Source organism: Corvus brachyrhynchos, unplaced genomic scaffold (assembly GCF_000691975.1).
Source record: "Corvus brachyrhynchos isolate BGI_N302 unplaced genomic scaffold, ASM69197v1 scaffold83, whole genome shotgun sequence".
In the NCBI taxonomy this organism is placed as follows: domain Eukaryota; kingdom Metazoa; phylum Chordata; class Aves; order Passeriformes; family Corvidae; genus Corvus; species Corvus brachyrhynchos.
Window position 1 is genome coordinate 1,175,373 of NW_008238464.1, and position 13,403 is coordinate 1,188,775.

Genomic DNA, 13,403 nt, shown 5'->3' on the forward strand with positions numbered 1-13,403 from the left:
TCCAGAAAAGTGAAGTGTGAGTCAGCCAAAGCAGTATCTATTATGGGATGCTTAACCATCCAAGGATATTTGCACAACATTGGTGGGTTGTTGGTTTGTTTCTTTTTTTCCATCAACCCAGTTGAAGAAGTTTCCATCCCTGCTGTTTGTTGTAACATGGGTACACCATTGTAAAGATCAGTAGGGCAGTACTGTAAGCCAGATCAATGGAATTAATTTAAATTCTCCCAATACCTTTTCTTGTGTGTGTTATTTTACTGGCTCATTGTAGTGATCTAGCTCATCCTTTAGCTCTTGACTTATCTGATCCAGTGGCAAGACAATGTTATTCATTAAGCTGGCAAAAAATTACTCACTGGAGATTCAGAAAGATAATTCAGACAGATGAGAGAGACTGAAAAGTGAAAAATGAGAGAAATCTTCTTGTTGAAAGAATATGACTCTTATCATGACAGTGTTTTGAAAACAACAACAAAAATGCTTCCCAATATGAATAGTTTCATAATTATATGATTAAAGGAACGTATCATATTTCATTAACCTTTATCTGGTATCTAGTATTCTAGAGTGTCAGAAAAAAGGGTGGGTTTTTGATTTCCTGTTTTTCAGTATACATGTAAGTAAATAGTAGAAATAGCCTTTAGAGGAATATAGCCTAAATAGAGGAATAGCCTTTAGCTGCAAACTAAACCAGTTTCTTTATTTCAGAGCTTTAGTATGATACTGGTTTTAAAGGTTTGGTTACAAGTATACTATAAAATTTATCAAAAAGAGTTTTTGATGGATTGCTAAAATGGGTATGCATGTTAGGCTCTGCAACAATTGCATACAGCTACTTAAGTTTGTGTTTCTTTCTCTGAACCAGGTGTTTGGCATTGGAGTTCCGAACCCCTATCGATTGCGCCCATTTATTGGGGCACGAGTTCCTGTAAATAGCAGTTTCTCTCCTATAATAAATATACATAACCCTCACAGTGAACCTTTGCAGGTGAGCCTAAGAGAAAAATCATTAAATGCTCGTTTTTGGTATTAAACTGAAATTTTGTTTATTTTGGTACTTCTTAAAATTCTGTTTGAACTTTAGAGCTATTTGAGATCATGTCTTTCATATTATAAGATTTTTTTTTTTCTGCTCAGATGCAAATCAGTTCTCGACATTGTAGATTATAGTCGCAGATCTCTTAATTTCCAAAACTGAGGTTTTCTGGTGAAATTTCAGTTTTTAAATGGTTGTAATTTCTGAAAAATAAAGATTTAAACTTCACTGATAATTAGGAAGAATACTGAAGCAAACAAAGCTAAACAGATCTTTTAATCCAGTGATGCCTCTTGGCTTCATTCTGTCTGGTTTGCACAGCATAAGTTGTTGTTTCAGTATACTCCAATATGTAATGTTGGAAAACATTCTTTTGTTCAGGCAGGATTGATGTCTTTACCTAACCAAATGCTGATTCTGTTAAGTGATTCACAAACTGTAAAATGCTCTAGAAAGCACATAAAATGTAGCACTAGCAAATGGCTATATCAGCATTAAAGTGAATTTGTAAGATATTCCAGTGGTCAAATAGTCATTAAGCTATGCCATTGCACATGATAATATCTGATAACTAAGCAGGATCCCTTTAAGCCTGAGTGCTAACCTTTTCCTGTTATCCACCTCAGGTGGTAGAAATGTATTCCAGTGGAGGTGATCTCCATTTAGAGCTTCCAACAGGTCAGCAGGGAGGTACAAGAAAGCTATGGGTGAGTAGTTGTGTCTTGCAGCACTTATTGTACTTATTGGGAGTTTTTATTTTGATATGAGCTTAGGCTTTGGGGTTTTTTTAACTAGCTTTGACTCTTGTCATGTAATCATTAAAATACCCCATAAAAATGGAAACAATAACAGGGTCTGTTAATGTTGTGGTAGTAGGAGTTGAATGAAAGGTTTAATTACGATAAGCCATATGTGTAGAGCTGTGCTGTTTTGAAATGCGAAGAACAAAATGATTCCCATTAGAATGAATTACACCTACCTGAGCTTTCAGTCCTGGGGGCCTGTGAGCTGGATCTAACCCACAGAAAAAGTATACATGTTTTTTTTGTGTTGGCTTTTTTGTTGGTGGTGGGGTTTTTTTAACTTAGAAAGTCCTTCCTGCAAATTACTATAAATGCACACATGGGTTGAAAATGAAGCTGAACAAATTTAGGGAAGAAAAATCTATCATGGACTACTAAATAAAACAGCAGTGTGTCTAGCTGAAGTAAATCGCTAGATCATGAGTTGAGAATGGCTGGAAACTGTTCTGGAAAATATTCCTACATGCATGCCCTGCAGCTACTCCCTACTCATCATGTCTGCTGCTAGAGTCAAGGTAGTGGAATGGATGGACCCATGGTCTGGCTCATGAAATCTGATTTGAAGTAACACAAACTGATATCTTTAAGTGAAATAAAATTTAGAATAATCCCGAAGGTATGGTTTTTGGCTCCATGCTGTATGTCACACCATTGATAATGTCCAGCTAGATACAAAACTTATTTTCCTTTTCAGTTAGAATGATTTGATTTTGTGATGGCTGGTTTTTGGTCTGGGAGAGACTTCAGAGCCATTGAGCCCTAAGCTTGTCTCTTGCTCAAGTGTGTCATTACAGTCATGTGACAGTTATATTTGTTTTAAGAGGATATTTCCAAGGCAAAGTAATTTCCAAGTGAGTTGCAAAGGACAATCACAATACTTAATTCTTGTCTTTTCTGGAGAAAGTCCATTAGAATGGCAGTATTTTAGTTTTAGGTACAAAAGTTGCAAGGAAATAAGTATTAACACAGATCACAACTTTTTAAAAAATACAGTGGAAACAGATGCTGAGGGTTAGATGTTCACATGAAAATGGATTTTAAAGCATAAATGTCCTAATGTTTTGACACTGTTTTAGTCAATTTGCATTGCTTCTATAGATAGCCCCTTCCTAGCTGTCAGGAGAACTCAAGGGAGATGTTTTTCAGAGCATGTAGCTTTTCAGCTTCTCTCAGCCAGGTTGCCAGTTAAAGCCATGAGGACTTGCATGTGAAAGCTTCTGGTGTCCTGGAAGGACTAATCCTCTTGTTTCTTATATCCATCCATTTTCATACCCATTGGTATGCATTTTCATATAACTATTGGTATTTCAAAACAATAAGACAACTTGAAGAAATCAAACCAGTAGGAGGAAACACACAGGTACATCATTATATTGGTTATGTCAAGAGCTGTACTGTGGTTAGAAAAAGCTTCAAAGTAGAAGAAAATATTTGAAATATGGTGATGATACTTTGACATATGGATATGCATAATTGTATAAAATTGTTGTGATGGCAAATGCTTGAATGATTGGATGAAGCAGTCTGCATATGCAGGAGTATTTTTGTAATCACTCTTTGAAGTTACTTGAGGGATCTGACTGACTTTGGATCCCTAGTTACACATATGGAAGAGTCAGATCACATCCTTTGAAACATTAATAAATGGATGCATTATGTTGGGTCTGTGAATAAATGTGAAAACAGAACTTGAAATCTTCTTACTTTGATAATCAACAGTTTTCAAAGAATACATCTGCAGTCATTGTGCCTTAGAAAATTTCAAATCAAGGTTTTCGTCTTCTAGTTAAAAACAAAAATCAAGCAACCAACCAAAAATCCAATCCTCAAACCTTCTGTAGTATGGCAGGGAAGACAATCCAATGTTAGTATTTCAGCTGTGGTGCTGAGGTTCGTCTTGTGCTGCAGCTGTGTCCAGCTAATGCAGAAAGAGTTGTCTTTCAAACCCTGAATGCCAATTAGAACTGATAGGTGTGGTACAGAAACTAAAATATGTTTTTACTTTGTCCTGTAAATTACATGGTGACTCTCAAAACCTGGAGCTCCACAAGCTTCTGGCTACACGGAGTTGTGCACTATTTTAATTTGTGTTTAGCACTGAAACTATATGGCTTGTGTCTCCTTTGGAGAAAAAACAATTAGAATATGCAAAGTCAATATTTGATGTTACTGTCAACATTTTTTCTGAATATCTTTTGTTTATTGCCAGATTCTGTTAATTTAGTCTGTGTTTTTACCACAAATTTAATATATAAAACTTAGAATCGTAGAATCGTTAACTTAATCAAATGGGACACAAAAGTTCTCTTGCATATACCTATTTTTAATCAGTGTCATATTAGATGATTACAACTATCCTTTATGAATTTAATGGTAATTTTAGTTCTATGAAGCCTGTCTCTTCCTGCTGTTGTAGCTTTTTCTCTTAACACAGTTATACCCAATGCTTCTATTGTAATTATTTGGTGTGACAGCTTTTTTTGTAATTACTGTGCTCTCATAGATATGCTTTGATTATTTATCAGGAAATACCTCCCTATGAAACAAAAGGAGTGATGAGAGCCAGCTTTTCTTCAAGAGAAGCAGATAATCATACAGCCTTCATTAGAATAAAAACAAATGCCTCAGACAACACAGAATTTATTATTCTCCCTGTTGAAGTAGAAGTTACAACAGGTTTGTGAAAGAGTGGTTGAGGTTTTGTTGATTTTTGGGTTTGTTTTGTGTTTTGGTTGGGGTTTTTTTCAGTTATTCAAATTAATTCTTAGTATAATAAGAATATTGTAACTTTTTTCTTTTTTGTTTTTAAGCACCAGGAATCTATTCATCAACAGAAATGCTAGATTTTGGTACACTAAGAACACAAGGTAAACCATTCTTCAGTTCTCCAAGTATTTATCAGGAATAGGGTGGGGAGGGGAAAGCCCAGTTACCTTTGTACTCTTCAGGGTTGCTTGTGGAATGATGCTTTTAAAAAGACAGATAACAACAGCAGGTTACAACAGTGCACAGATGTGAGAGTACTTGGGGTGTGTACAAGCAAGCAGTAGTTTGCACACCAGGTTGTAAGTCCAATAGTAACATTAGTGTTACACAGTTGCACATCGCATAGTCTGAAAAGCATTTCGGTTCACTTAGTTTGTGAACTTGTTTTGAAAGATTGCTTCACATCTGGGTAAGTTTTAATGATTTTCGGACACAGCGAAAAGTGAAGGTGTGCAGACTTGATCAAATGTTTTATGATAGGATCTTTTTTTAATTGCCACTTACACATTTGTGCTTAACATTTTATGCTTACATTAATATTATTTAGTGATAAAAATATATATATCAGAAAGTAATAAAACTGGAGGTATTTTTTTTGAAACTGTAAGAGGGATTTATTGCTGAAGAAAAGTGGTATATTTTTTTCAACCAAAAAAAGATAGCTTCTGAAGAACTTTTCCTTGCAACTTCCTTAACATGTAAAGATTTTCAAGTAAGAGTAATTTCTTCTGAACATGGGTGCACCTGACAAAGTCATTCATTGTGGTATTTTTAGTCTGTTCACTTCTTAATGTGTAGAAATATGAGTGGTAAGCTGAAGCATGTAATACATACTAATACACAAAATTGCAGTTTGTGTCAGATTCTTCGGACTACCTATTTTGACTGTTCTGTCATGTTAGTATAACTTTTTAACACAGAACAGTGGAGTTACAGAAGAAGCCAGCTAGTGTAAATTACTTTGTATAAGATTCACATGTTAAAGTAGCCTAATAGACAGGTGTGGTTTTTGTTCTTTAACAGATCTGCCAAAAATTTTGAATCTGCATTTATTAAATTCAGGAACAAAAGATGTGCCAATTACAGTAAGTTTTATTTTCTTTCAGTTTGAAACTTTCTACTTGGATTTACTTTTTCTCATAAAAATTGATCATTCACATTCACCATATAGTGTTCAGAATTAGAAGCTAGGTTATGTGTGACTGAAAATGTAACTTAATAGTAGAGCAAGTAATTGTGATGCGTGGTAAAATTAATTTGCTTCATAGCCTTCTTTGAATGCTCTGAACAGCATTTTTAGGCTGCAATATCTGAACCTTTGTAAACTTTTATACTTGAGGACTGTAATTCATGTTCAGTGAGTGGGAGAGGAATACAGAGTCTGTGAGATTCTTTGTCCTCATCATACACACATCACATTTACACATCAGTGTAAAAAGCGGTTGCCCAACATAATTTTTTGAGATAAGCAAATAGTAGCTTTCAAGAGCTGACTGTAAACTGACCCTTGTTTTCTTGAGCTTATCTTCTTTGTTGCTTGAAATATGAAAAGAACTCAAACACTCTAGGGCCCTTAGCAGTAAGACCACTGCTGCTGAATGTGAAGTGCAGCCAGCTTCAGAATTCTAGCATTTGGATTTTCTACTTTCCATTTTTATTACAGAATTTTGGCTCTAGTCTGGTAGTCCGCCCTTGTTCATTCATACCTTTTCCTGTGTGATTTTTCTCATTGCCCACTATTTTTCTCACTTCTTCCTTTTCCCCTTCCTGTCTTCCTTCTTTTCCAGATTTATTTGTGTAGCTAGCTATACCTTGTCCCAGTGCACTTCAAAAAGTGTTGAAGTGTTGAAAAGAAACCAGAGGAGCCAGAAGAATGACTGAAGGATTGGCAAAGGTTTCTTACTGAGATCTTGGAGAGCAGTTCTGTGTTTATAAAGCTTGAAGCTGTAACTATGAGGAACAGTGTTTTAGTAGTAGAGATCTGCAAAACTTTAGGATACTGGAAACTGAGGCTAGATGAATTTAAAGTAGAAACAGGACACATTTTTAGTGATGAAGATAAGTTTTCACAGTGACAATAGTCCATTGCAGTACTTGCTAAGCTGTTATTCACTAATAATTTTTAAGTCAAGAGAAACTTACGGTATACTGCAAACAAGAGAAACTTACAGTATAGCGCAAGAAGATTTTAATTCATTGAGGTCCTAATGCTTATTGCATTAATGAGATCAGGTGATCCTATAGGAATCATGGCTTTGTAAGTTACAGCACAACTTCCATAGAGGGCTTTGAAAACCAAAAAGACCTGTATATGATTTTTGCATTGAGAGGGTTGGTAAATTCATTAAATTATTTTCCAGCTATATTTGACAGCATGCTTGTCTTCTTAGATTTTACAGTTTTTCCTTTTTTTAAAATTTATTTTTTAAAGTGTGTAGTATACTTGCTGAGTACAATGCAGATAACCATATTTTCAGACCATCAGTATCACTTCTAATACCTGGTAGTGTAGAGCCTAACTCATACTCCTCCATTTAAAAAAACCCCAAGCCTATCCATTTTTTGAAAAAATCTGTGGTCTTCAGACTATAGGCTGTAAACCATAAATATCGATCTAATGGAAGGCCGTCACTTGATAACCATTATACACATCATGACAAAGCTTTTCCAGATAAATTATTTTTTTATTGTGTATCAAAGCAGTTAATTTGGTATTTTTAAAGCCTTTGGGAGTCACTTTTGCAATGAAAAAGCTACCACACAGGTTCAGACATGATCCGTTTTTCAGTGTATCACATGGAACATCAAGTCAGTTGTTCTTTTCATTAAGGGACTCTGTGAATTTCTGCTGCTGTACCAATTAAGGAATTTAAAAGTGGTAAGCAAGAGTAAAAAAATTTTGGAGGGAACTTGGTGAATAGCTTACTTCTAGGAAAGCTTGACAAATAGACTTCTGACCCTTGAGAGCTAGGGTTTAAAAGTAGTGAGACAGAGCTGTGTGACAAATTTCATCTTAATGTCAGAAGAAAAGGCCAGGGCTATATTTAGCATATGTTTAAGCTGGGTACTGGAGGAACTAAATATCTTCAGGTCATCAGCGTGTGAGAGACCGCTAATACTGTTGCCAGAGTTGTAGCTGTTCTGCCTTCAAGTACTTAGTCATGCTGTGGTCCAACAAATTGGTTGTGGAAAATAAGAGCAAGTCACTTTCTTTTTTGAGTTTTTAAACTCCTTGTAATATCGCCCTCATTTTGTAGGGTTTGTTCCATTATTAAGGAGGATAATGCTTATTTCGTGACTGGATGAACTAGTCATGCTGCAACAATTAAGCCATTCTGTCAAAAATCTGGTAAATGTAGATTGTTGAACACTTTCGTTTATCCCTTCTCTATAATGAAAACTTTGTGTTTCCTTAAGGCACTTTGGGCCTATTTGACTGCCAAAAGCAAAGGGACACTTCAAAACTTGAGGTCGTGACCATATTTGATGCATGAAGAACCAGGAACTTCAGAACAGCCTTAGTGAAGCTGAATTGTATCAGTTCGAAAACAAAAGTGTTTTGTATAAGGAAGTATTTAGTTCTGTCCCAACTTTAGAATAGGGGTTAATTTCTCGTAGCAGTCTGCAAGAAATAGTTTACTTCTGTGTTACGTTTTCATCCACACGTTTGAGTACATGTGTCTTGAAATTATCAAAGATTACAATTTAGTAGTAGTTTATTCCATGGCTGTTCTGGATGGTTCTTTATGGAGAAAGTGAGCTTTAGGTAGTTAGGGGTTTCTCTGTTTATACAGAAGGCCAACAAATTACTGACAGTTGTGTCTGTAAAAGCTAGTAAAACGGTACAGTAGTGGTTCTGACACTAACGGAACTATCCTAAAACTGCTACCTGTAGCCACAGGGCTTTTTTGTCTTTGTTAGGTGGGCAAGACAAAACTAGGTTCAGGAGCCTTCTGACTGGTAGACAATTACAGCTGAACATGTGCCAGTGTTTCAACCCGTACTCTTTAGTTTATTGGAATACATGTAGTCCGAGAGTCCTGAAACCTTCAAAGTCTTTCTCAAGAACTCCTGCAAAAGCACAAAGTTTTAGCCCCCCTTTGTGTCCTTTAGAACATTTAAGGTCTTAATTTTTCTGCAGTTACGCTAAATATTGAGTGTGTCTTTACAGAGCGGGGTCAGGAATCTTGAGTGGGGCCATGTGTTACTGAAGCATGTCTATTTAAAATTATTTTTCCCGACAAAAGTTGCTGTTAGATTAATTTTCTGAGAAAATTGGTAGTATTATGTTCTTGATTAAACTTTTATGTACTTCCAGGATCTGTCCATGTTTGATGATTTTTAATGCATATTTCAGGACAGGTTTTACTTGAGCTTTAATGAAATAGGTTGAAATTTGAGGAAAGTGAAGTTGAAAGGATTCTTAAGGATGTTTGTTTTTTCTTTAGTTGTCTTAATTCTGTATTTCCCTTTATAGTATGTAATCAAGCAACAGATGAAAAATGTGCATTATGTAGTTCAGAAATTTTCAACAAAACAGTGTAAATTCCTTCCTTAACTAAATTAACCAGTTGTAGACATTTTGAGTAAATACTTGTAGGTTTGTTGCACTTGTGGTTTAAGAGATGCATCTCTGTAACCTGCCATTTTTCTGGCAACAGGCTGTCCTTCTGAATATTTCCAGTTTGATTTACTAAATGAAATCAGCATTATTTCAGACCAGTAATTAAAGGAAGCATTTTTCATGAAAAGAGCTTCTAAAAATGGTTGTCCTCTCTGTTATGCAAAAGTTGTGAACTTTATCACAGCTTTGGTTTCATCTGCTTTAAGAGGGTTTTTTTTAAGGATATGTCAAGATTTCAGTTTTGTAGTGTGGATTTCATCAGAAGAAAATTGAGATAGTTATTAATTGACTTATGAAGAGAAATACCAAATATCTGCCCCCCATGTTTGCAGACATGATGGTGGACAAAGGTCAATGCTATAAATCCAAGATACGAAACTTCTGGTTGAGTTAACTGCGCTTATTCGTTAGCTGCAGGACTAGTGCTGCTTGTTCCTGCTAAGGATCATGTGGTCTGCAGAACTTAGTTATTTATGCACACTTTTATGGCTTTAATTTACAATCAAGGACAGCTTGGCTTGGGAGGACTGTAATTGGTTTGTACTGCTAGCTGTCTGCCTTGCTCCTCCCTGACCAAGAAAGGCTCAGCTGCTTATCAAGCAGGTGCTAAACCTCTGCAGCCCAGCAGAAGGTAAGGCAGCACTCATTTCAGTTTCAGTAATACAGCATCCTGTAATTTGCTGTGGCTTAACAGCTGCTACATGAGCAGCTGAGCTGTTCTTAAAGCAAGAGAAGACAGCTGGGGAGGAAGAATCATGGCAGCCATCCTAATTTTAAGCAAAACAAGAGTAAGAGCTTTTAAGTGCTTCATGCCCAGTTTCTCTGTGGAATCTAGATAGAGAGCTTGCTAGCAATCTTTATAGTCTTCAGATGACGTGGAATCCCTTATCCTACGGCATGGTACTATGAGTACCTCTACAAATCAGCTCTGGCTAATAACTGACACAATAGCTCATTTACCTTTTCCATTTAGTTTAAAACAGTAATCCTCAGATGAAAAAAGTGACCTTGTAAAGTGTTAGTGTAGAAAAAGTGTCATTGCAGATCTACAAAATGTTTCTCTATACAGTTAGTTGTTTTTTTCTCTGCAGACTTAGCATGGGATTGGAAACAAGGGAGATATCTGCATCCTCTCTGGTAGTTTCACAACTCAGTCAACAGCTTTGTTAATGAGTGTACCAGGAACAAATAGCCTAGCTATTGTAACCCTGCAGCATTAAGAATAAAAATTAAATCTTAATTTAAATAAGGTTTGTTTTCTATTTTATTAATATTTTCTGGCCATACTGTCACTTAATTCAACATCCCCAAGGAGAACTCACTGTTACCCACTTTCTTGTGTATTGACTGAGTAATTTGTAGGACCTGAAAAAAAATTCTAAAACCACTTGTAATGCTGCTTTGTCATGGGAAAGACAGACCTGTAAGAGCTTGGCCAAAACTAGTTGCAGTTGTATCACTGTGAAAGACACATGAAGGCTTCACAGCATGTTAGCAATGATAAATTTACAGGTGCTTCTTATTTTGATTGTTTGCAGAGTGTTAGACCTACACCACAGAACGAAGCTATAACAGTACATTTCAAGCCCGTTACGTTAAAAGCCTCTGAAAGTAAATATACCAAAGTTGCAAGTATTAGCTTTGATGGTAAGTACCACTCCTCTCTTCTTATAACTTGTCAAGTGCTTCTGAAAACTTACTGAAGTTTCATTGATTATTTTCACTCTCTTAACAAAATGCTATTTATAATTTTGAGAAGGAAATGGAATTTTCCTACCCGGAAGAGGCTTATAGTTCTTCTGAACTTTAGTTATTTCTGAAAGGATTGTCTTTGTTCATGATCAGCAAGTATCTTAGACTGGTAAATACAGATGAGAAGAGAAGGTATTCTTGATTTTTCTAATAAACATCGCAGTATTCTTATGTTAAGGCACTGATTATTTAAATGTATTTTTATTTTAAACAGACATTTTAAACAGGGTGCTGAGACATCTTGTTTAAACTGTAATTCTGCCAGGAAAGGTTGGACCGAGTGATCCTTGAGGTCTGCTTCCAACCTGGTATTCTATGATTTTTCTCCTATATAGTGTGACTTTAAATACTATGCTGACACTTTGCAGAAAGGCGCCTCTGTTTTTATAGAGATTTTAATCAACTGTTAGAATGGTGGTAACTACTCAGATGTTACTGCTTTAAGATGGTAGTTGGTGCTGTAACTCTTTCTGCCTGGATTGCTTAAAAATGGAATCTTATAGATGCAATGCTTGTGGTAGACATAATTTTAGAAGTAGCATGGATAAAGAGGAGAGGATTGATTTTTATTATCATTTATGGATTAGCACTTTAGAAATTTATTCGCTCATGGTTTCTAAGACAAGCGAAGTATGTTTTAGCTTATAAATTCTGAAATAGATAAATTCTGTCAACTTGAGGTGATAATATATTCAGATTTTGAAGCTGGTGGGAATTGTTATATGAGGACCTACTGGCTAATGTATGGTGCATCTTAGAAGGAATGGTGGTTCCTGGGAAAAATACCCAGTTAAGCTGCTTAATGTGTTTAAGAAATTGACTTGACAAATTCTTATCAGTGAAGCAGCCAGCCCTAAATATTTGCAATGTCAGCTGTCCTAATTACATGCAGGGGCTTTGGGGGCTTGGTGGTTTCTCTTAATTAGTATTTGAATCCCCTTGATTTTTTTGGCACTACTGCTACCCAGCTAACATCGCTTGTTCTGTGATCTTGGAGCAGACCTGTGAGCATCACTCTTGGTGCTTGTGTAGTTTGGGTTCTTACATGGATTCTACTTCTATTTTTGTCTTTCATTTCTTCATTATTAAGAAGTTGTTATGTTTCTGGTCCAAAGTTCCTTTCAACTGGTAGCTCTTAGTGAGGGGACCCAGCAATCTCAGGCTTCTATTCTGTTGGGGAGGGATATATATATAGGGTTAGGGGAGGTATATATATCTGTATAGTCCATACTCTTAGTGGGCAGTTCAGTTCATCTGGGGTCCAAATTATCTTCTGGACATGTTCAAGTTATTTATATGACAGAAACAATCAGGCTTCCCCATTGTAGATAAGCTTGCTAAATCAGGCAGGTCATCTAACTGTTGTTAAATGGGAAGAATTCAGAATTGGGATCTCGTTTCATAGACTTTACACCATGTCAGTTTGCTTATTGAAATTAAATTTCCTTAAACTCCACTTTTTTCCTTCCATGGTAATTAATTTGTGGGCTAGCTCTGTGGTTTTATTCTTCCATTCATTCTAGTCTAGTTTAATGGATCAATTTTTGTCAGCTTTAACAAACTTCCTATATTCTTGTGTGTACAGCATCAAAAGCTAAAAAAGCATCACAGTCTTCTGGGAAAATAACTGTTAAAGCAAAAGAGAAGAGCTATTCCAAACTTGAAATACCGTATCAAGCAGAAGTGTTGGATGGGTAAGCTTCCAGTAACTGAACATAGCTCAAAAACTAAATGCTCTAAATTAGAAGGGAATATTCTTGTTTTTAAACAAATGGAGGAGGCAGGTAGTCTTAGCCATTCGTAAGTTGGTTTCAAGGCTTGAGTTAAAACTGTCCTTAGTGAGTTGTTTTTCGGAGCAGCTGAAGACTGCAGATGAGACATTGGAAATATTTCTGGTTTTGCATTTGCTGTTCTACTTCTATATGAAATACAGGTAGACAAAAAACTTCTAGTTTTAAGCAAAATTTTGGAAGAACTCTGTGTTCCTTGGGTTTTGTTACTTATTTACAAAGTATGGCTAAGTTGACTTTAAAAACATTTTTGAATGAGGTGCTGCTTTATCAACACAACTGGCAGAGTATTTTGAAGGCAAACAAACTAAACCTTACCTATCAGAATTTTTGTGCTGCAGATGCATGATTTGGTTAATAAGAAATATGCATGTTTTACAAATTGTCTCAATACTTCAACACTTTCTTTTAGTCCTCCTATTATTCTGATTTGCATGTTTTCTTATCTTATTTGATGTACTTAGTTATTAATGTCCCTGTAGTGCTAATAATATAGTTTCAGCATGCAGTGGGGTATGTACCTTTTCTGCTGTTTGATGAATTCTAGTCTATGTGTAAGGAAAATACTTTGAGGACAATCTTTATTTTCTTTACACTGTTTTCTTTTAATAGATATTTAGGATTTGATCATG

At 35.7% G+C, this 13,403-nt stretch overlaps 1 protein-coding gene across 1 annotated transcript in view; it reads left to right on the forward strand.

Moving 5' to 3' along the window:
• TMEM131 (transmembrane protein 131) overlaps positions 1-13,403 on the forward strand; it is a 75,262-nt gene that overhangs the window by 29,049 nt on the left and 32,810 nt on the right. Inside the window, 8 exon segments of the mRNA XM_017737080.1 lie at positions 866-988; positions 1,663-1,743; positions 4,365-4,515; positions 4,650-4,706; positions 5,629-5,690; positions 10,768-10,876; positions 12,567-12,675; positions 13,384-13,402. Coding sequence (XP_017592569.1) covers positions 866-988; positions 1,663-1,743; positions 4,365-4,515; positions 4,650-4,706; positions 5,629-5,690; positions 10,768-10,876; positions 12,567-12,675; positions 13,384-13,402 — 711 coding nt within the window.